Source organism: Lutjanus erythropterus, chromosome 9 (genome assembly GCF_056507025.1).
Source record: "Lutjanus erythropterus isolate fLutEry1 chromosome 9, fLutEry1.hap2, whole genome shotgun sequence".
In the NCBI taxonomy this organism is placed as follows: Eukaryota; Metazoa; Chordata; class Actinopteri; order Lutjaniformes; family Lutjanidae; genus Lutjanus; species Lutjanus erythropterus.
Genome location: NC_139325.1, coordinates 23,510,569 through 23,535,412, shown reverse-complemented (window position 1 = coordinate 23,535,412; position 24,844 = coordinate 23,510,569). Strand labels below are relative to the sequence as shown.

The 24,844-nt window shown below is 40.1% G+C and overlaps 1 protein-coding gene across 1 annotated transcript in view; it reads left to right on the top strand.

Moving 5' to 3' along the window:
• The first annotated feature begins 1,448 nt into the window (after positions 1–1,448).
• Positions 1,449–24,844, top strand: part of itga10 (integrin, alpha 10) — a 39,736-nt gene continuing 16,340 nt past the window's right edge. The window contains exons 1-7 of the mRNA XM_084726709.1: positions 1,449–1,850; positions 12,340–12,451; positions 12,585–12,694; positions 12,783–12,871; positions 16,457–16,571; positions 16,673–16,800; positions 18,757–18,905. Of these exons, the coding sequence (XP_084582835.1) occupies positions 1,799–1,850; positions 12,340–12,451; positions 12,585–12,694; positions 12,783–12,871; positions 16,457–16,571; positions 16,673–16,800; positions 18,757–18,905 (755 nt within the window). The 5' untranslated portion in view covers positions 1,449–1,798. The remainder of the gene's footprint in view (positions 1,851–12,339; positions 12,452–12,584; positions 12,695–12,782; positions 12,872–16,456; positions 16,572–16,672; positions 16,801–18,756; positions 18,906–24,844) is intronic.

Here is a 24,844-nt window from a genome sequence, read left to right as displayed (position 1 = left end):
AACACCCTTCCTGGGTTGGTCAATTCACTTACCTTCTAGAACAGAGGTTTTCAATTTTTTTCTTCACCATGGTTCCCCTGACAAGATAGAAAATATAGGGTGACTTATTAGGAAGATTTATAGATTGTTAGATTAGAACAGTGTTTCTTTTTCTGGCATGCCCTGTTTTCAGAAGCCCCAACCCCAAACCCACCCTACAGTTTTTATCAGTCACTAACAATAACTGGGGAGGGAACTGATTAAAGAAAAGAACTCCCCAGGAGGACCTGCCCCACAGTTTGGGAACCACTGCATTAGAACAGAAAAAGTAATCTCCTGTTTTGTTTTGTTTTTATTTAAAATTTGAAATATTTGGTCAACTATGAAGCATTTTGTAAAATAAATAAATTCTTTTTTTTTTCATTTCATTATTCTTTCAATGAATGAACCTGGAAACTTTTCATGGTCCTCCTGGCAGAGCACCACAGAACCCTGGGGGTTCCATGACCCCTATTTCAGAACCATTTTTCTAGAAAAAGTATCATCTAAACTAAAATCAGACCTGTCTTATTGTTATATAAACATTTATTAAGATTTACTGGCATTTATAACTGCAGGCTGGGTAACTTTTGCTCGTGGTTTATGGGGACACGGGATTTTCCACAACTTGGCAACCAAAAAGCTGATTTTATTAGTGGTTCACATTAGTAACTATTAATAAAGCCATCGATCACAGTTCATTTGACCTTTTATGAAGGGTGTCTTATAAGAAAGTGGTAGCAGATGGATTGTTTTGCACAAAGTTTTCTATGACGAGCAGCTCAAAGAAAGAAGTCAGAGGTGAGCAAAGTGAAATATTTTGAGAGAAATCGTAGAGGATGTTTGAAAGAAAGAGGGAGAGAGAGGGGGGAGCTGTGGGTTTGAGGTTTGTCAAAGTGAACCAGTCGCTCAGAGAGGAGTCAGTCTGGTGGATGGAGGAAGGAGGGGAGCTCTGAGGATAAATGCGCTCATTCATTTAAGAAGTGAGAGAAATCCGTTACCAGGGGCACATATTTACAGCGACTGAAAACTCAACGGCAAACAGACGTTTTGCTGTTTTAATCTGAGTAAAATTACCCGACGGGATCATGGATGTTAAATTATCAGAGGAACAGCGCGCAGCAGCTCACCTCAAACTTTTGTCTTGATGAGCGGACTTTCTGTGAACAGGAGCGACTGTGAGATCTTCAAAGACGCGCTCCGGAGTCAGGAGGATAAAGCGCGCTGCTGGCTGACTGTTTGGGAAGGTGTTCCACATTAGTAATGGTTTGATGATTGTGAACTGCGGCCTCTTGTTTGATGGGACAGGTGCAGGATTTTCACGCCTGAAGCATGGGTCACTGAAGTGTCAATTAAGTTTTTCTTCATCTTGGGGACCTTTTCACGCACTGCAGTATAACTTTCTCCTGTGGCGTCACGAAAGAACTACAGGGACTTCAACGCAAAGAAATTACGGACAAGAAAACGCGACAAGGTTTATTATTTTTATTGCAAACTGTATTTAACAAGTCGAGACTACTTCTGTAAACGTCCTGAACCGGACCCACCACACGCACAGCAGACATGCCACTGCAGCACTGTTTGACCGGATTTTACGCATCTCTTGGGGAAAAACGAGGCTGAAAAAGCTTGTGTGTGAGTGTGTGAGTGTGTGTGTGTGTGTGTGTGTGGTGGACGCCGATGCGCTACATTTCCAGCAGGTCAGGGGAGACCACTTTGGAAACAGAAAAAAGAAAAAAAGTAGACGAGAGACTCTGCTTTCATACTGTTGTTTTTATAAATGGAGCTGCGCAAATACCTGTTGTGCCTGGAGTTCATCCTCCTTCTTAAAGGTAAGAACAACTTATTGTCTTTTTGTGTCATATTTTGGGTTATAAATAAACTTTTGCATAGGGATAACTGGAGTTTGAACATTAGGGGACATTATTAAATGACTGGTCTAGAGCTGCAGTGATTATTCCATTAATTGATCATAGGGCTGCACAATCAATCGCAATTTTATAGAAATCACAATATGGCCGAGAGCTACATCCAAATCACAGGACCTGAACCAAGTTGCAACTTTTTGATAAAGGAAAAATGTGTGATAAAACGGCATTATACTGAAGTAGTGTAGTGCTGCATAGGTGCTGTGGCCTAAAAATGTTTGATCTAAACCCCAACATCAAAACTATTGATTTATTTATTTTATTATTGGTAAAAATTAAAATTGAAATTAAAAATGATCATTCCCACTAATCGTATAACTTGTTGCCATTGGAATCACAGTTTCAATAATAATCACAATTTTTACCATATCGTGCAGCCCTAATCAATTCAGTGTCAACTATTGAATTAATTGGCAACTGTTTATTATCACTGATAACCTGAGTTATTTTTTAAAGAAAATGCTCTGATTTCAGCTTCCCAAATGTTTTAAATGTTTTCTGTTTTCTGTAGTCCTCTATGACAGTAAACTGACTATCTTTGGGTTGCGTGGGCAAAACAAAGCATTTTAGGATGTCACCTTGGGCTTTGGGAAACAATGATCAACTTTTTTTTTTTTTTTTTTTACCATTGTCTTACATTTTATAGACCAGGTCTTAACATCAGGTCCAAAGGCCCATGTGGCCACAAAAAGTAACTCTGTGCCCATCAAGTTTTATCCTTGTAATGTGAGCTTTTGCCAACACAGTGTTACAGTTCCGCAAACATCTTGATTCCTTCGCTCATTTTAGTTCAGCTTTCTATGAAAACAGCAACCAGCAGGCCTGCTTGTCACCAGCTAGCTGCCAATATGTCAGGGCTGCTGAAGTCTTGGTTTACTAAGCTTACTCAAATGCGATCCTTACAGAAGAACCACAAACACAAAAAACGACCATGAAGTCTTGGAGTGTAAGAGGCTAATCCAAGGATGGAATATAATGGTGCATGCTGCCAGTTCCCTTAACTAGTCGAGAAGTCTATCCCATTTTAGACTGGAAACAAAACCTTCAAGAAATACCACATCACAACTCATGGGAATAGTGGACAACACAAGTGTTGTAGTTAAGGACAGGTGCAGTTATGCCTGTAAAGTTGCATTAAATTTCCTTTTCTTTATATTGGGGCCATCTAAAACGTACCTTGGCTCCCAAATTTAGGAGCTTGGTGGTCCATAGGACCAGTCCCTAAAAACGTTAGCATCTGTCCCTGTAGACTAAACAACTAAATGACTGATCAAGAAAATGAGTGACTGAATAATCAATAATGAAAATAATCTTTAGTTGCAGCCCTAATGAAGCCAATCTCTTGTCCATGATTGATGCGTCTTCACCACCCAGTTGCTCTCCTGTCCTCAAACACGGTCTCACTGGGTGATACGGTCATTAACCTCCACAAATTTTGCACTTTAACAGACAACATATGTGAGTAATAATGCCACACGTGCCTCCCTGAACCCCAAAGAGTTTTATTCTGTGTGACAGTAAACGACTGACCATGAAGACATTCCTAACATGACTGTGTGCAGGAGAGTAGAGAAGCAGGCATATTAAAACATATGGCCACACTCCATTTGCCAAACAGATCAAAGGTATAGGAAGTTGCTCATGAGTCCAGCGAAGTAATGGTTCTTGGTTCAAAGTCTGATCCTTTAGTAAATCTCTCAGTTTTGTCAGAGGGGATATTTCATTCTCATTGGAGGCGTCCAGCTACCAGAAGATGTTTGGAGCAATCACAGAGATATTTGCCTATATCCTCTGCTGAAAGGTTACTAGTTCATCTCCTCTTACAGCTGACACCTTCTGACCCTGGCAGCTGTGTAACTCAACCACACTGGCTATATCAGCCATTCCCATCGCTGAGACTTGATGTCTAAAGTTCCCCCTAATAAGGCGCCTATGCCATGTGTGTTTTCTCCATAGAGCATGAACATCAGTTCCCCTACTGTACTCATGTTCGCCGTGGCAGAGCAGCCTCACACACCTCGTTGAGCCATTCCAGCTCACCAGCAAGAAACCAAAGAAAAAGGCCATTGTTGTCTACCAAACTAAGTGTTTATGCAGCTGATAAGCAGCGGTTTAAGTGCTGCATTATTGCATGCAGCCGTGAAGCGAAAGGAAAAACATAGGCTGAGATATATTGTGCGAGGCATGTTAACTTTGTACCTGCTCTGAATCACACACATAGTCTCTCAAGTTAATCTGGAGATTGGGATGTTGGCATTTGTGTGAAATTTTAACATGTAATCTAAAGAATGTTTATCCTGCATGCAGCCAGTTTTCATGGTATGCAAAATGCTTTGAATCCAGAAGTTGATGAATGAAGGGAGAATCCATCAAGCACTGAAGGGGCAGTTCACCCCCAAATCAAAAATACACACTTTTAAGACTCATTTATGCTTAGTGATACTACAAGGAGTTTTTAACTGGTCATGAAACAGTCACAGTTAATACCGATGAGTCTGTATGACCTACATAAGCAAACAAGACTATTCATAAGAGAACTAGCTATTTCTGTATACTTGTTCTTAAGGTCTGCCATCAGGTCAGATTCTCAGTGAAATCAGATGAAAGAAGCATCTGTAAACAAGTGATGTTTACGTCGAAGTGAGTCATAGAAAAAGGAGGCGACTTATCATTTTTGACAGTATCTTTTGTGGTTATTCTGGAGGAAACCATACTCCCATTGTCAACAGGGCCCTCATAATCAACAAAATACGAAAGCCCCTTAGCTCTAGATACGCATGCAAATAAAGACAGAAATGATTTCTCCAAAATATTAGAGATACAGATGAAATGGAGCAGTAGAATTGGATATCATTGGGGGAAGAGTATCAGTGTAGGCAATAGTTCAAGCAAGACACGATCACAGGACACGAGAAGTTGTAAAAGTCCTGAAGAGTTTGAATTGACATTTGTTGTCAAATGTAAGGGAACCTACAGCAACATGTCGCAATGTATGTAAAGGTCACACAGACTACCGCTGTCTACAACATTGTCTCTGCTTTTGAAGAACAGAGTCATACATTTGGGTTTCAGCTCTTTATTGCATATCTATGATTCGTTACTGATAGCCAGCAGTACCTAAAACCACTGAATGTAATAATTCTAAGTGACACTCAACTTGTGGTGCCCAAAACTACATTTGAAAACCTCAAAAAGTAATAAAAACTAAAACCATCTATGTTATAAGGTTCCTAAAAATCATAAATTCTGAAAAGAGACATTGCTGTTGAGTTCAGATGTATTTTTTGGCACTTTGGGTACCACAAACCCAATGCCATCTAGTTTCCGCTATATTTGAGAGAGAGCAGACATCTCTATGGCTGATATCTCAGAATTCAGTAACTCACACCAAAATATCTGCATGGATAAATAGCACCTGAACTATTTTTGATTCTAAGGTGAACTGTTCCTTTAAGGTCATTCACATTACATACTCATGCACACATGTACACACCTATTTATTAACACATTCCAGTAGCTAAATGTTGCCTGTGGTTGGTTTTTACACATTGCCCTTTATAATCTTTTTGAATCAGGCATGTATGGCATAATTTACCCCCAGTTCTACTGTGTAAACTTTGATTTAATGTGTACGGTTGGTAGCTTATGCGATAAGTGTTCTCTTATGTGTGTGAGTCCACTCGCTTATGCATGTGTCATACAAGAGCATGTAGGTGAGGGAGTATGTGTGTAATGTTAATGGTTTCAGCAGAGCTCCCCTGATGAAGGCTGCAGGCATCCCATGTCTGTTACACCCTGTTATGCTTTTACTGAGATGTCGAACACAGGTGTGTGTGTTTGTGTGTGTGTGTGTGTGTATGTGTGTGTTTGACTCAGTTTTACCAGTCATTCATAAATTTTCGCTATTATTCTCCCAGATATCTTCTCGTGTTTTTTTACTCTCCCATAATTCGCTGACTTTCATTCCTACTCCCCCTCTTCTTCCACCCCCATTCCCCACGAGAGGGTGACAGAGATGAGAACAGAACATGATGGAGATAATGGAGAGAAAAGCTGTGAAAGAGGGTCAGAATAGGTGAAGGAGGGGGATGCATGGGAAACATGAGCCGGTTAAATGAAGATGATAGAAACAGACAGTCGAGCAGATATCTCTACTGCATTTCACAGAGGTGCTATAAGTCAGTGATGTAAATTAAAGAGACAAAGAAACAGACAAGGAGAAAGGGAAACTGAAAAATCATGCCCTGAAATGTAATTTGTAACGTACCCCATTAGATTAAGAAATCATTAAGAAACATGGTCTTGATACTTTGGATTATTTTTGGAATATTTCAGTAATAAATGTTGGACTAACATTACTAAATAAAGGTAAGTGCTGCCATCCGTTTGATCCCATCCACAAACAGTAGAGGAGCTTATGCATGTTGCACACATCCGAGAAATTAAACATGAATCATGCACTGAATAAACGGATCATTTTTGTGGCTAATTAGCAATAATATTGGCCATTCAGCTGAGGAGATTAGCCAGCTAGTTAGCCACCGATTTTAACTGTAAGAGAATTCAATTACTAATATTTTGTAGTTTAAAAAGATAATACTGTTACTCCTCAACCCTGAACATCAGTGTCTCTATATGCTGTCATAAGTACTGGAATGTCTCTATAGTGTCTAAAACATTCAGTTCAGTTTCTGTTCCTCACACACTTACAGTATACATTCACTACACAATCACAACCATACACATCCAGCAGCGGTAGCGCCCAGAGCCGAATGTGTGGTTGAGAGGATCTGGACTCAGTTTGGCTTGATAAATGTTTGCCGCCAGTTGTCATGGCGATGGGTGGTCAGACGGGCTGCGGTACAGTGTCATATATAAACTCCAGTGAAAATGGAACCAGAGTTGGGAGGACAGGACAGGGAAAACGGGGAACGACGGTGCAGTTTTGTGGGAGTCGGAGTGGTTGTGAAGGGAGAGGGGGCCTTGTGGTAGAGTTACAGTGTGTGTTTGTGTGTTATAGGAGAGGGGGTAAAAGAAAAGAGCAATTTATGGTTTATGAGAAAATGAGTGAAATAGGAGGCTGCAGGAGAAAATCAGTAGCAGGAGTTGTTATCAGGGGCCTGGTTGTTTGTTGTGGAAAGAAAAGTGGAATCGGAGAGGGTGGGTGATGTTGCCACAAGAAAAGACAGAAACATTTTACTGCACAGTGAATAAGAGGGGTTGTGAGAAAGAACAGAAGAGAATAACTTGTTACAACAAGGCTGGATAGAAAGATTTTTGCTCATTCTGGCCGTGCAAAAACAGAAGGTTTAGTGTTCAGCAATTACTGTATCCTTGCCTGCACATATTCCCATTAGTGAACTGTATTAAACATCTGTGTAGAATCAGATAAATGGCTGAATTTCATCAGTCACTGGAGGTTTGGACATTGAAATATTGGAAGCTTATACAGATCTGCAAGATGAGCAGAAACAAGACGTAAGACTTAAAGTCTACACAGACACTAGTGGCTCTGTGTGTCTCTAATTAGGCACAGCAGAGCTTTGAGTTAAATGCTGATGTTGGTGTGCTGACATGATTCAGATTACACTAGCATGATGGTGTGAAGCATAGATATTATTATGAACTAGAAGCAGGATGCACAGATGATGTCCAGTCAATCCAATTGCTCGTCTGGCACAAGTTCCAAAAAATCTTTGTAGCTTTAACGTTTACTTCCTGGATATTTGGCCCACTGAATATGCACAGTAGTGTTTCTCTCGCTATCTCTGCCTGCAAGTTCCCACGCAGCCCATAGACTTAACATTGTGATGATGACAATTTTACAGGCGTGTCTTTTATAATGGTTACTAATGGGGAAAATGCTTTTTGGGTGGCAGGAGAATTTTTTACTGCAGTCCTGTGAGTGGCTACTGCAAAAAAAAATTGGAACACTTCATTCAGATTTGCCTGAAACAAAATAGAACTCACTAAAACTATGTTGGTTTGTCTTTCCACTCTGGTTTGGTTGAAAACCATAATTCACCGAGTTAGATGAGAAAATATTGTGACTTGACACCCTGGTTTCCCCCGCTGCCTCTCTCACTCCTGCATCTATTGCTGTGACTCTGTGAGTTTATTTCAACCAAACCACCAGAGTTGGTGATTGCTGGAACAATTGAAAGATGAACCAAGGTGGTTTTGGTGAGTTTTAATTTGTTTATGTCACATTTGAATGAAGTGTGTTTTATGATGATAAAATTACTGCTTCTGTAAATTTAGTCGGGCGGCAGGCTGACAGAAATATAACAGCTGTCTCTGGTTAAGCAAGACTAGACTAGACTAACTAGACTTCTCTTCCTCTGGGCTCTGTTTTCAGGCTTCAGAAAATCTTGGCATGACAGGAGACTTTGGCCAATGACAGCTCAGTGAGATAATCAATTGTTGAGTCTCATTCCCAAAACATCAGTATTTTGATGACTGCAAAATCAGAATCAACAACAATTAACCATCTTTCTTCAGAGCCACTTACTACACCTTTAAGTGATCACAACAGAACCACAAATGTTAATCCCATGTTAGTGCTGGAAAAAAATCCAGAGGATCTCCAAAACCAGTATGCTTCATCCTCTGGGGACCACAAATTTTATGGCAATCTCTTGAGTAGATTTTTATGTATTTCACAGGATAACTGCAAACCTTGACCTGCTGTTTGAGCTACAGGATAAGTCAGGGGATTACCAAAGTCAGCAGAAATCATCCTTTGGGACGTGGAAGTCTTTACAAATTATTATGGCAATCTATCAAATATTTGTTGAGATATTGCAGTTTGGATCAAAATGGGGGCGTGACCAACAAAATGACATTGCCATCCATAGAACAAAGCTGCTAGTATGGATATAAAAATCCACATCTTTGTACTTTAGCTATAGATGTCAAGCAAGTAAATCTGGCCACAAGAAAAAGAAGAAACCGGACTGAAAATGACATTACAGGAAAAAACATCTGTGTAAAAGAGAAAATGAAAGAGCAGGTAGAAGTAACTGCAGAGTGAGAAAGGCAGCAGCAGAGATGGAAGAGAAACAGTATCTAGTTTCCTTCTCAAAACCATGTGGAATCCCACTCTGATTGGCCTGGCTGAGGTAACTGTGTGTGTGTGTCAGTGTGTAGTTGTGGGGAAGTATATGTATACAAGTGTGCAAGTAGCTGGTGCATAATCACAGCAGCAGTGTTCTGGTCTTGCTCCCCATCCTGGACTACTTTTCTTCAGTGGAATCACTGAGTTATGTACAGTGTAGTAGGAGAGTTATTGAAGATGCCCGCCGGATGCAGCCAAATTACACGTCAAGTCAAATTTTCTTTAACAAAACACATCCAACACACCCTGCTTTTCAGGGATGCAAATAACATACAGTAGATACACAAGTGGGACAATTTAAATACCGACTGTCAAGAGTAGCTTAGTGTTTCTGAGACTGAAGTGAAAATACTACACGATGATGCTCTTTAATTTAAGGGGAATTGTGCGTCTATAGGAAGAAGCAGGGGCAGCTGATTTCCTGTCAGCCGCTGACAACATCAACAAACACTTTTAATTGAATAGGAAATAAACATGGATCCAATTTTTATGCTTGTTTGAAACTGAACTGTAAAGTGGTCTATATAGTATACTGTGCAATTTTATACATTTTAATACAAAGTTTGATCCAAATGTGAAGCAGAAACCTGCCTGTAGTCCATTTCTTCTTTAAACTGAACTGTAGGCTGTTCAAATACCTACAGACACCTGGAAGGGAGCTCTTGATTAATCTGAACAGTGACAAGCAGTGATTCTAATCTCTGCATAGAAATTTTGTCTTGTTTTATGTGGATGTCTAGTCAGTGTTGATGGCAAATGTAGTCAGTTGAAGCAGTTGAAAGTTGAGTTCTACTGCGTGCCTAGCCGAGCCAGCAGTGCCTGCATATACCAGGATTCATTGCACACAAGCTTCTGATGCCCACGATGCCATGTATCACCACCCTAGACTATAACTTTGTTGACCAAAACATAACATCAGGCCTCAGTCACACATATACAAATTTACATCTTTGGTGAACTTTGACAGGGGGAGTCACAGCCTCAGCCAGTACTAAAGATGTGTGTGTGGTGGCCTCGGCAGGAGATTGACACTCCCCTGCATTCGTGCATGTGTGACCACGGCCTTAGGTGACAAAAATACTCATCTAACACGCCCCTGGATACTTGGAGGCGGAGGCCAGGAGTGAAATTTCCCTTTAACAATAAATCACTGCTTAATCAACAATACAGTATACAAAAGTTTAGCACGTAGAATGAGGTTGAGGAAGCTGCAGCTGTAAACAGCCTTGGTACGAGCTCATCAGCAGAGTAGTGAGAGTGGTCAGGTTATAATGGCCGTACTGAACACCTGCATGACATCACTTGTCTGATAGCCAGTCACCTGATAAATGAGCCGGTAACTGTGCTGCGTGAATAAGGGCACCATTAATGTTGTATATTGGGTTGAATTGTAGTATTTACGGTGAGTTTAAAAATCACATAACTAAATGATTGTCTATATATGAGGAAACCAGAGACAACCTCTATGAAGTAGGCAAGATAACCGAAAACTAGATTGTGCGACATGTTTAATTTTGAATTACTTTAAGTTTCTGAATGCAGCAACTCATAATAAATTCATTTATAGATGCAAAAATCAGCAGTGTTGCCAATGAGTCATTAATCCAAGTGTCAGTAAACTCGTTTGTTCATTCAGTTGCACTGATGAGCATAACAGGAAACATTTTATTTTTTGTAGGAGTGTATTAATTTCTCTGTTTTTCTGACGTTAGAAAAACATAAATTTTCCCTTTCAGACTGTGAAAGAATATGATGTGTCTTTCATTTCACCAGTTGGAACATATTTTTGTGCTTCTGTTGAGACCTAAATGTTCACAGCTCAGTGAACTGTCTGACTACCATCTTGTTGCTCTCTGTCTTCTCTGTGTCTCCTCACCTCACTCTCTCTCTCTCTCTCGTTGTATGAAGGGCAGGCTTGTGTGTCATAACAGGGGGCTTACTATACTTCATAGTTTTTCTAACCCACACCCTTCCCGGCCTTACCTCTTCTCTCCCCTCTCCTCTCCCTCTTTCCCCTCAGACTGAACTCCCTTTTTCCTCAGAGGTCGCCTTTGGTCACTCTGTTTATCCATCTTTTTCACCCCTCCTTCTTCTTCCCCCCCAGTCCCCTCTCCCAAGGCCAAGAGGGAAAATAATAATTTGACTCTGCACTGTAGATGTACAGTTGTTTACTCACAGTTTCCAGGTCCATGTTTGCATGTTTTTCACTCATTTTAATAGCTAAAGAGTATTGCCTGTTATGGCTGGGCAATGACAGTGAAACACTGTGAAGGATGTTGATATCATTGTTTGGGGGCACGCCTGAAAGAAACACCAATGTAACTGAGCATCTTAAGTTCACCTAATTGGGCAGGTTTAATTAGAAAATAACAGTCAGGACATGGGAATGTAACTTCAGTGCAATGACCAGCACCAGCAGCCTATTTTTTATTATTTCATCCACATGTCAAAAATAGAACTTTGCCAACAACTTTTGCGTTATGACAACTCTGGTTAGCACACTTTAGCTCTTCTGTTTATCATGATATCATCATCAAGGGACAGAAAGCTGTCCAGGGCAGTTTCTGCAGTTGTCAAAAGTGACAAAACAGAAAAACACTAAGTGCAAAAATAGTGTAAGATTGACTGTCTGGTCACTTTGATTTATTATGAAATGTCAATATCAACACAAGCATTGATGTGTTTCATCACAGTACAGTAATATAAAACTTTACCGCTCAAAAAATATTTAAATGTGCCGTACCTCTTTTATATATATGACATATAGGTGAGCCAATCCTCTTGTCTAACTCAAGCTAGAAAATTAAGAGGCATATTTTGAACCTTTCCTTTAATATCCAGTTGTCCACTTTTGTTTCTTTTTGTTTTGCTTTAAGGTTGGAAAAGTCATCTCGATATTCTGAATCAGCTTGTTCCAACTCTTTATTTGAGCCATGTTATGTTTACACTGACTGAAATATTCAAACCCAAGACTCCATATATTTTGTGGCTGCACTATTTCATCAAATGGAAATATTCCCATGTATCATTTTACGTACATTTCCTCAAAATTAAGCATGACATATTTGGTATCTTTGGGAACGTTGGTATCTTCTCTAGAATTTCATATAAACTTCTGTGGGACTGAATTAAGTTTGGCTGCACAGCATGTTTTTGTGATGAGTAAACCACTAGCCACTGCGGTTTACAGGAACGCCAGTTTTAGAAGAAGAAAAAGTTGTTGTCTTTTTGTTACTTTGGTATCTGTGTAATGATATCTTCTGTTATATCTTTCAGAGTTGTGTCAGTGTTTCAACATAGATGTGAAGCATCCACGGATCTTCACTGGTCCAGAGGACGCTCTGTTTGGTTTCTCTGTTTTACAACATGAAGCAGACGGAGAGAAATCGTAAGTGTGTGCGAGGCTGTGTCAAAAAGACAAAGAAAGAGAAGCCCATGATTAAGATGTCATAATTCCTACACAAAGAGGATGTGCTATGATGTCTGGATGATAAATGACAGACTGTGTCGCTCTGTTGCAGGATGCTGGTTGGTGCTCCTTGGGACGGACCACCCAACAACAGGAAAGGAGACGTGTACAAATGCATTGTGGGAGAGAGGAAGAACTCAAACTGCAGTAAAGTGAATCTAGGTGAGAGAAACTAATACATTACAAATCAGCTCTCCCTGAAAAAGTTTAGAAATGTTACCCAGTAAACTGCTCTGTCTTTCTACCTCAGGTGAGACTGCACTCCAGAACATTTCTAAAAACTTGAGGAATTCTCACCTGGGAATGACGCTCACTCCAGACTCACCTGATGGCTTCCTGGTACGTGGTTTCAACACAAGACTTGTATTTTTGCTACGTGGGCAAATGGGTCATGTGTGGGAGCCTAAGGGGATGTGGTGAGGCCAGGTTGTGTTTGTTTGACAGAATTTTAATGAATCAGCTCTGTTGGTGTTTTTGTATTTGACTTCAGAACTGACCGTGTGTGGTTCACTGATGCCACACTTCCTGCATACCTTTTTAGAGACTGATCCACACAGTGTACAACACCCACTGTCCTTAGACTCTCGATTCAAGCAAGGAAAAACTCCAACCAAAAAATCCTCTTAACTGGGAAAAATGGAAGAATACTCAGGAAGAGTCACAGAGGAGGATTAGGGGTTGTTGCATGTACAAAACAGATTTTGATTACATTATTTCTGATATATGTAAATTCCATATTATAGATTAGTCAGTTCAGTGAATTAGCATATAAAATGTCATACATATAAATTCCCAGGGCCCCAGGAGACGTCTTGAGACTGTAAATTTCATCCAACCAACATTACAAATGTTTTCAATGAACAATACGGAGAAAAGCAACAAATGTTAGGCGCTGTTTGGCATCGTTTCTTTACAAATGATTAATTGAATAACTGATGATGACTAATCAATTATCAAACTTATTAGAGTATAATAGTCTATTATTACCATCACTCCCCACTCCCTGCTGAGCCTGGTGCTTCCTTGTGGGGACAGACGAGGTCAGAGCATTCAAATAATAATCTGTTCCATGTGAGTTGGCAGACTGAAATTATACCATGCTTTCAATGCATAAGCATAATAATAACTGCAATTACTGTAATTATGCAAGGCTAATTTCTGTTCTATTTTTGTGGGACTGTAGGAGATACACATTTGAGAGTAATGGTGTTTTTGTTCTCAATTCAAAGTCAAATCTTAGCAGTCAAATGCATGTTATTTTCATTTTTGTGACTTAAATCTAAAGGCCTTGCCACACCAAGTCCATATTTTTTGTCTAAAATTGTAATATGTAACATTTCTGCATTAGAATGTCTATGCATATGTTGTATATTTTGTTGAGTTGTGTAGTTACATTATCCCAAATGTTTTCAACAATGGTGAAACCCAGAGAAATCCATAATTTATTCAGGGTAACGGTGTGTTTTCTTACCAATCACTAGTTGCTATAACTTCTGTGAAAACATGGGATACACTGGATATGTCAGAGAGTGAGAGAGGAAGTCAGAAAATGCGGCTAAACATAACGAGAATAAAACTTAATACATTACCTTCTCCATGAACATGATTTCTGCCTATCATGTTAGATCATTTTTCATTTGTAATGGTGGTTGTTAAACAGTGAATAAAACAAACTCTCATGATCCCACACTACTTCAAATGGTGACATCTGACCTCATCAGACCTCTGCTGGCACAATTTACATATCGTATGTTTTAAAATGCCTTTACACACCAATTCCAAAACTTTCATATTAAAATTTCTCAGAACAGGTTTGATTTTTTCGCTTCCAGTGAATGATGATGAATGCAGGAGGCTCTTGTGCCAAATGCAAGACATGGGCAGAGAGTGGTGAGTTACCTCCAGTGGAGAGAGACAATGGAGGAAATGAAAGACAGACAGATTAGGTGTCCACCTTCTTCTCCAAATTGACCCTCAGCAAGAGGAGACTCACACCAGAGAAACTAGGGGTGGGAATCTCTTGGCAACTCACTGAATTTATTCCAGTTCAGAGGGCTTCAATGTGATTATTGATGCATCAAATTTAGTCTTCTTCTTTCTTTCTTTTTTAGTTGTTGTTTTTTGGATTATTTTTTGGAGGGCTTCTTAGCCTTTATCTGACAGGACAGCTTGAGATTGGAGGGGGGGAGACATGCAGCAAAGGGCCACAAACTGGTATTGAACCCATGGCCACTGCTGAGGACTCGAGCCTCTGTATGACAAAGACAAAGACAAAATGCTCCCGTACACTAGTGTTTAAGCCAGAGGGTGCCGGCCTGATTGTATCCATCTGCATTTGCTCACTCTCAGCCATTACAACCAAAACTCAAGAAGTAACCTAGTTTAGAACGTAAACACAATGCAAATGTTTACATCCGTTATGTTTCGCCATCCATTTGGTTCAGCCTTGAGGAGTGTATGGTCCGGTCTTTCAAAAGAGGACTGGGTTTTAAATTTCCAGTTATCAACTTTTCTGCAGAGAGAATTGCGATGCATCTTAGAATTGAGCAAAATCATCCTCCTTTCTTGATTACTCTATTTCGTCCCATGTTGTGACTTTTTTAGAATAACAAAAGCAGGTGACAGCTTTAAAAAACACATATACAAAAAATGTGGACTTGGTGTGCAAAGGCTTTAACTCGAGTCTGAGTCTCACATTTCAAGTCTGTAACTCTGACACACATCTTACTGTTGCTCTTCAGTCCTGATTTATCCAGTTTTGAGGCTTCTTGCTTGCTTAGGAACAAGCCAGCGAGCAGCAGTGTGTGTCTTGTATGTGTGTTTGTATGTTAGTTACTTTGTCTATGTTCCTGTGTCTGTTTCTGTGTTTCTGTGTTAAGCAAGTGCGCTTGCGTGTTCCGGTGTCTGCCAGGTTTTTACTGGGTGTGGAGTCGTGTACAGTTCACGAACGCCATCCAGCTTAGCCCATTTTAGAGTGTGTGTGTGTGCGTGTGTGTGTGTGTGTGTGTGTGTGCGTGTGCGTGTGTGTGTGTGTGTGTGTCAGTGTGTGTTTATCCTAACCCCAGTGGTCAGGTCTATAACAGGATCGGAATGCGTCTCCGGCCCTTTGTTAATGACAGACCTACCAAAAGCCATAGCACCTCTCTTGCATTTCTCCATCCTCTCACTCCTTCCTTTCTCTCATCTCTCTCTCCATCCCTTCTTCTTCTTCTTCTCTGCCTGCATGTCTGTGTGCCTGAGGAGAAACCCGTCCATAATGACAGGGCGAGCAAAACCAGGATGTTTCTCTTTCTCCCATTCTACCCCCATTTCACCCCACTTTCTGTCTCTCTTTTGTCTCACTGCTGTGTGCGTGAGTTTCTCTTTTATCTCCTCTTTCCGCACTCTCCCCCTTATTCCTCCCTCTTGGTATGAAAGCCAAATAAACGGCATGCTTTGAAGACAGAAATATTTTTACACGACGGCCCCCCCAGCCCCACACTCACCCCCTACTTTTAGCACAATCAGATTTAAATTGCTTTGCTGGTCTGGTGTTCCAGCTCTGTTAAACCACTCATGACAACAGTGACTGCCAACATGTCAACAATAGTCTCTGCCTCTTTGCCTCTCCCTCATTTTTCTATCCCAGAAAACCACAATATTGTAGTTTTTCCATGACTTATTCCCTCTCATGACTTGTTTTCTTTTTGTTCCCCATCTGCCCTCATTTAGTCTTTTATTCTGTGTTTATTTGTGGGTCACCCGGCCACATTTGTCTACGTGTCTAAACCTTTTGATAATGACCAAAAAAAACCACCTACACTCCTGTGAGCGGAACACAGAAATATATAAACCACTCAAACTGACTGTAGATGCTCCTGAAATTGCTTCACCTGCAAGACAGATGCTGATGTGTGTGTGTGTGTGTGTGTGTGTTTTTGGCAGGCATGTGCCCCTCTGTGGTCTCAAGAGTGCGGTACGTCTATGTTCAGCACCGGCATCTGTGCCTCAGTCAGCGATGACCTAGAACCAAGGGAGACCATCGCTCCAACGGCGCAAAGTAACCACATATTTGCACAAACACACTCGCTGAGGCAGAGAAGCATGCAGCACAGGCCTGCTTTAGCTGACCAAATATTTTTAATCTCCCACATGTGGCAGGGTGCTCCACATACATGGACATCGTGATCGTGCTGGACGGCTCAAACAGTATCTACCCCTGGTACGAGGTCCAGAACTTCCTCAGCAACATCCTCAGCAAGTTCCACATCAGCTCCGACCAGATGCAGGTATAAATGCAAGTCAGTCTACGTCAGGGGCTCTCAACCTTTTGTAACAGAGGTTTGTTCTGTAAAAAAAAAAAAAAAAAAAAATCCAGTGGACCACCATCTCAATGATGTTTCATGATTGGCGTTGTTATAGTCAAACGTGACTGAAACGCATCTTATTTTGATGTTTTTTATTTATATGAATTTTTTATCACATTTAGATATAAAAATAACTGTTTGGTGAATCAAAAATCTTTTATTACAGTATATGTAATTTGATATCACAGTACACACAGTATATATCAGTGATTCCCACAGTGAGCCTGATGGGCCATGAAGGCCCTGCAGTTGGGCATTGAGAAGTTATGAAAAATACATATATAACATTTATTAATAACAACAGTTTTACTTTTATAATTTTGAAATTACCATAAAATATTTAGGAATGCTTTTTAAAAAGTAATCAGAATTAATACAACAGAGCCATGGGATTTAAATTATTTAAATTGTTATTCTTCATTTATCTGATCTACTTTAACAGGTGTCACACCAGATTTGGTGATCTGTCACATTAACACAGGAATGTATCTTATGTCCCGCCATTGGTATGATCGGTTTCATGTGTTGATCAGAGCTGTGATTAAATGTTTGGGTGGGCCGCAGAAGTACGTAAGAAAGAAAGTAAGAAAGTACATCATGGCATTTTTAAGTTTGGGAATAGCTGATATATGTTCCTTGAGGCACAGAGACAAGTGGCTTTCTCTCTACTGGTTTATTTGATGCTTTCTTTCCAAATCTACTGTGAAAACTAAACAAACACTGTCAAGAAAATAAAAATTAGACCATGTTAAGGTATGTGAAGTAACATTTTACCAAGTAAAAGAGCAACATTATCGCAAGAGCAGCATTACAAGACTATCAGCTGATTTAGGTGAGACTTCAAAATAAAAGCACTGTGACATTTACCAAATGAAACAATGTTTAAAGGACAAATGCAACTTAAATGAATTCTCAGTTATTATACAGGTCTTATGAAAAGAAAACAATATAATGGCAGCACTTGTATATATCATCATACAGTATCATCCGCTGCATCATGGCTGCCCTAAAAAGTTATATTTTACTCTTAGCAGAACTTGAATGCCTCAATTTTGCAGCAGGTTTTGCACACCCTATTTGTTTATATTATATTATGATTATATGTTAACAGTTCACTGTACTTTTTTTAATTAGAGCACTATTGTAGGAATCATTTAATTTGTGTCAGTTTTTCTATAGTTTTATATGATTTACAATATCTCAAGACACAGCTGAGATGAATGTCATCACAAAAACGTTCTCTATCACGGTATATCCACTACGATGAACTAGACTACACCACTAGTGCAAGTCGACGTGTATTTGCACTGCCTATAAATATTATTTACATTGGTAATGGAAACTTGTGGGTTTGAATTTGAGTGAGTCTCCCCCTTAAACCGCTGGAACCCCTTCGCCGTTGCCCAGAACACTAAGACAAGCTAGTCCCTTGAGTGAAAACATACATGGAGCGACACATATAACGAAGCAAATATTACCAGAATGAATTGCTTTAGTAATGTAAGGGGACATGAGCCGAGCTAGCTTGAGGTTGGGGAGGAATGGAAGTTGGAGAGCGGAGAGAGGGGGGGTCTGAGGACATTATTCTGAGCTAAACAAGAGGAGCGAGAGGAGGTTTGGGTTTTGAAAAGGGAGGGTGGGTGGGGGGTAAGGGGTAGCAGGCAATGTGAGGTGAAGAGGAAATACCTCTGGTTTTTGAATGAATTCAAAAATTCCCCAAGTACACTGTTTGCTTTACGAACAGGACTGGTACTTAAAGAGATAGTTCACCCCAGAAACATGAGGCTCAGATGTTACTTTCCACAAGTATGTACCAGCACAACCATGAACATGTGGCATTATTGAAATACTTGTGTCTGTGTTTTTGTGCACATCCAGGTTGGTATACTGCAGTATGGCGAGATAGCAGTCCATGAGTGGTCTCTGAAGGACTACCAGACCACACAGGAGGTGGTGGAGGCCGCCAAGAACATCAGCAGACAGGAGGGACGGGAGACGCGCACTGCATATGCCATCCACATGGCCTGGTAGGCCTGTCGATCACTGTTTCTTTACTCTTACTGGCTGATGTTCTTAGTCAGACAAATCTACAGTATGTTTTGGTTCTAACTGGAAACGGTCCAGCTGTTTGGTATAACATTCTTGGGGGTTTTACTCTAAATATATTTTTGTGCACATTCATAACTGTATGCTGAGGGACCTCTGCGATTCCCAATTTTTGAGAAACCTTGAAAAACCTGTTTTATGGCTCCAAGCCGACAGCAGCTGTGGTCAGAGGCATTACGTTTTCAGGTCACCCCATTCTTGTGAGCGCAACATCTCAAGAATGCCTTGAAGGAATTTCTTCAAACTTGGCACAAATGTCCGCTCGGATTCAAAGATGAACAGATTACATTTTGGTATCACGCAAGTAGTTACATGTAATGAAATTACAATATAAATGTAATCTTTTACGGTTAAATAAATAAATTACAGCCACTATTCCAAATGTTTGATTATGAAGGAGCACCATCCAAATATTCTTTTGGGTTGCCTGGTGGAGATCTTCTGTGTGCACTCCTCTAGTTGGCTCTAAAATCCCTGTGAATCACAGCCTTACATGGGTTATTACTTTTATAAAACAGCTACTATATATACCTGTCATGGTTTTATAAAATAAGCACAAAGGAACAAAAAATGCAGTAATTTGCTGATAACAAATCATCATTCTTCCACTAAGCAATGTAGTACTTCAGCGACATTTAGCAGGATGGTTGCCAAGCAACACACAGACCCAGTGGAAAGACGAGGGTGATTCTTAAAATTTGTCTGGCTATCGCCATGATGCCATTAAATATGAAACTGCTAAAATAGCGTTCAGTTATGCAGGTACAATGGTTTTTAACACTGGACATACACTCTCGTTATAGTTTTTTTTTTTTGTGCATTCATTAAATAAAGTAATTCTGACCGTTCTGATCCTGTTGAATGACAAATGACCACATAGTCTGTTTAATGGTGCAGCTGTGTTTCTTGATGTTTCCAGCTCTTCTCTCATTAATTTCAGCATGTCTCCTTGCTTTTTTCATCTTCCTCTTCCATCTCTCTCAGCCACTCATCCACACTTAGCTCACCTGGTAAATCACTGACATTATGAAACTATTTTTTGGTAATACTGGTGTATTGCTGTCACAAGGCTGTGTTCATTAGTATTAGTAAATGTATTTCACTGCTTTGAACACGGCTAAGCTGATCATTATTCAAGAGCCTGAACTATTGGTTTTATAAATTTTGATTTTTACAATAGATCAAATAAAAACAGTGCGAAAGAAGTTGCTCATAGTGACAGACCCACACATATTTATGATAAACCCTCAACTCTTGTCACCATTGTAACATCTTTTAGCTCATTGTTTTGGTTTTATGGCATGCGACTTTATAGTTTTGGTTCACTCTCACTGCTGTCATCAAACACATTTCCAGCGAGACCACACAGCTATTTCCACTGAAAAATCTGACTAACCCACTATACACTACTTACCCAGCATCAAACAGCAGACATAGCTAGTGACTAACTGGGGAACGTAGGGGCTCATTTAACAGTTAATGAGCCAGATATTTCCCTTAGGATTTGGTGGGGAACAAAAACTGAGCTAAAATGAAAGTGATAATTGGATTTGGACTTTTCCATTGCCCTACAATACTCAAAATGAATGATAATGCTGCTGTGTGTCTGTTGGATGAGTAAATAAACAACATGTTTGCCATGTCAACTTTATGAGAAGATAATATGATAATGCTGTGTTTAGAGCTTTTTGTGCTGCTTTCAAGAGGCCCAAAAGTCAGTCAATGCCACTTTGAATTAAAAAGTAATATTGTCTTTGCTAAAATTATTTTTTTTTTCCAATAGTTTTTTTGAATGCACATGTTATGACCAGTTACTTAGCAGAGAAATATATAAATGATACAATCTAACCCTAACCCTGTCCTTTAACTTACTCCTCACTGTATTGTTGCCAAGCTTCTCATCACCTTCATGACTTTCCTTCACAGAAGTATGTCGAAGGTATTTAAGCTGGTAACCCAAGTCTAAAGAAACAGCTCTATAGGTTGAGGGTCAGTGGCTAAATGAAAACCTTTAAATCTTAAAATATCTTTCTCTTCAAAATAAAATTCCTGCTTTATTAAAGTCATACCCACATAGTGCACCACGCCCAGACCTGATGTGTGGCCGTGACTTCCATTTTGGGATGTGTATCTTGGAGAGGGGTTGTACCTCTGTGCGCACGCACACACACAGAGACAGACACACACAGACACACACACACATGCACATGCACACAGGTAATTGGAGAGTTCCTGTTTTCTGCTACATTTAAAGGTAAAAGTCGGAGAAGTTTAAAGCAGGAACGTTTAAAAGGTAGTTGAAAAGCAGTGACTGGAAAATGGAGCCAGTAAAATAGTGTAACTGTGGCCTTAAAACACCAGTGACGGGAAATCCAGACACTGCTGGACCTTTCCCACCCCGTCAGATGGTAAAAACACCGTCAGTGGACTCATCATTGACCGTGACAAAAAAGAAGCATAGAACTTCATTTTTAAATCACAACAGTGAACATTTGTTTTTGTGTGTGTACCGGGGTAAAGAAATCACAATTACAGTTGAAATAATTGAAGAACTTCTGTTTTGACTTACACAAACACGCTTACTTCTGCTCAGACACAGAGATGTACAGATAGCGGCCCTGGCACTAGACAGGAAAGTGACGGGGTATAAAAACAGTGAGATTAGCTGAGCTGGACTAGCTGGCTGCTGGCTCAGCACGGCTGCAGGTGTGGCACAGCCTGACCCAGCCTGGCCAGCCAAGTAGTGCTCCTGCAGCTGTAAAAACACACACACACACACACACAGACACTTACAGTACACACATGCACAGATGAACACATATTAAGGGATCACACCATACACTCAAATTCACCTACACACATTCTATTACTATACTTAAGAGGGCCAAGAACCGACACTGACCGCATTCATTCCTTGGCCCCGGCTAACCTCAACTTCAACGCTCTTTCCTGCATGTTTGACCTTTGACCTTTACCCTAACCTTGTCCTTATTATAAACTTAACCCTAAACCCCAGCACTTAACTCCTAAATATATCTCCCCAGAGGCCTCTGATGGTTTTATTTTTGTGTGCACAGTGAGCGCACACTCAAACAGAGCTGTACACTTTTATCTGGAACTCATGGGAAGATGAAAATATGACTTTGATTGTTAGCTCAACTGAGTCAGTAGGAATACAACCACCAAATCCTTTGTACACAAATGGAAGTGTTGTGTTGTGTGGAGAAAATAATAATGAGCTCAACAAACTCAACAACAGTTTGCGGGGGAATGGATCTCCAAACACAACACAAGTGAAAAGGGGGTTGACCCAGTTTGCCGACACAAACAAACTCACAGAAAATATTTTGAGAGTTACAGTAGATGTATGGTGACTGTCCACATTAAACAAACTAACATGTTAATTAGTTTGTTTCCAAGGTGCTGGTTAGGCAGATTTTGTTTCCGGTGGACAAAGCCAGGCTAGTTGTTTCCCCCTGTTTTCAGTCTTTTTGGTAAGCCTAGCTGATGACTGCTGGTTTTGGCTCCATAGGTACCCAGTTAGACATTGGAGTGATATTGATCTTCTCATCTAAATCTCATAAAGAAACCGAAAGTCCGAAATGTCAGACTAATAGTTTAAAAGGACTTAGTGTCAGCCTTTAAAAGAACTGTCTGACACTTTTAAAAAATGATGAGGAAGACGCTGGCCTCTAAATCTCTCCCGATGGTAAAAAAAAAAGTGTGTTTCTTTGGACCTTCACACAGTGCGATGTTGACATGTTAATGACAGTAATGGAGCGAACAGAGGACAGTTTGAATTCAGAGCAGATGACAGACTGATGCATGAACATCAAACAGTCATCTACAATTGGATTAGCCACTGAATTTTATATTGCTCCACCCGTCTGAGGCGCTCTCACTCACCCACACAAACACACACACAAAAGTACACTCAGAGACCGCTGTGCCGTGTCATTACCACACTGCTGTGACTCCATAAAATGGGCTGTAAATACAGCCAGGCCTCCCAATTAGCTCCACACACTTTCTCTCCTCTTTCATCTCCCCTTTCCTCTTTCTCATCTCCTTGTCTTTCATCCTAATTTTTCTGCGCTTTCCTCTTTTCCTTTTTTATTCTTCCTTCCCGTTACCTGTTTATATCTGTCTTGTCTCGTCATTTCTCACTTTCTTCTCTCCTCTGCCACATTTCTTCCCACTTTTATATCTCTTTCTTTTCTCTTTACCCACATTTTAATTTCATTGTATACACCACACAATCTTAATACCACATCAGAGCAGAATTTACACTTCTTAGTTGTAATACTTGGCTTCATTTTACTGCCTTTAACCATTCTTTTAATTTGCATATGCCAATTTCTCTCTCTCCCTTCAAGCGACCGTTTTTTTTCTTTTTATTTCCTTTTCCCTAGATATTTTTGTGTCTTTTCAGACTTAATCTAATAATTTAATTAATGGTTACTACATGCCTGTTGCTTTAATTAATAATAATTAATAATAATTAATCCAATACAACAATGGTGTTCAGTATTGTGAGTATTGCAGAAATCCTGGTGTCATCTTTGATTGAAACCTCAACTTAGAGGAACATGTCAAATCTGTGATTCAATCTTGTTTTCATCATCTCAGAAATGTTTCAAGGATCAGACCATTTCTTTCTACCATAAATGTGGACACTGTCAATCATGCCTTCGTAACCAGTCATTAAGATTACTGTAATTTATTTCATCTGCAAAAAACTCCTCGCCCGTTTACAGCTCTTCCAAAATTCTGCTGTAAAGATTCTGACTTGGCCAAAGAAACATGACCACATCCCACCCATCGTGGCTTCTCTACACTGGTTCACCTGTTGCTTTTAGAACTGATTTTAAGATATTAATGATTACTTATAACACCCTGACAGACCCAGCTCCTAGTTGTTTAGCTGAGCTTTTAGTTTCCTTTGCTCCTTCCTGCTCCTTGAGATCCTCAGATGTGTTGTTGCTGTTTTTTCCTAAATCAAGATTTGTATAAAAATGTGATAAAGTCTTTGCAATTAGTAATAATAATACAATATTGTGTATAAAGTATTAATGTCCTGTAATAATGTACACAGACGAAGCAGTCCATGCGCTCTTGCTTTACCCACACAGTTAAGTTCAGTTGACACTCAGAGTAACCAGCGCTACACTATCTTTCTTTCCTCATCTTCTTCAGTCTTTGACTCCTCTCCGTTATTTTTCTTCCACTCCCCTCTTCTGTTTTCTCCTTTCCTCTCCTTCTCTGCTGCTCCTATGTAATTTGCAGACTGCATAGGGGAAACGGTTGTTTTTAACTCTGAGTTTCTTGCGGCTGACCACAATGTTATATTTAGGCAAGGGCTGGAGTTAGGCCTGAAAATGACTGAGTTCACTAGCAGTGACTACTCTCCCCAGTTCACTGTGTGTGTGTGTGTGTGTGTGTGTGTGTGTGTGTGTTGGTCTGAGGCTTACCAACCCTATTCAACGCTTGAAGCAGGTCCCACTGAGAACAGGTTTCCTGCAGACAAACAGGGTGCGGCTTGGGTCTGTTCGTGTGTTTGTCATTTAGGTTTCCTCTCTGTATCATGGCACAACCGGATGGGAATGCACAGATGCGGTTGCTGTGTGCACTGACACATGCCCGCTGCATGCAGTGACCATTTTCAGTCAACTGGCAGCTAATGTATGTGTGTCAAGTATGACTAATATAGTTGTGGCATGGTCCAGTTGTGATTTGGACCATATGAGTGAACTGAAATCCAATGTCTCAGTGTTTTTCTGGCTATTCATTTTCTCAGACAAGCACTTGACGTTGTATATTATCTTATAGGGGAAGTTTATTTGAGATTTTAGGAAACCAA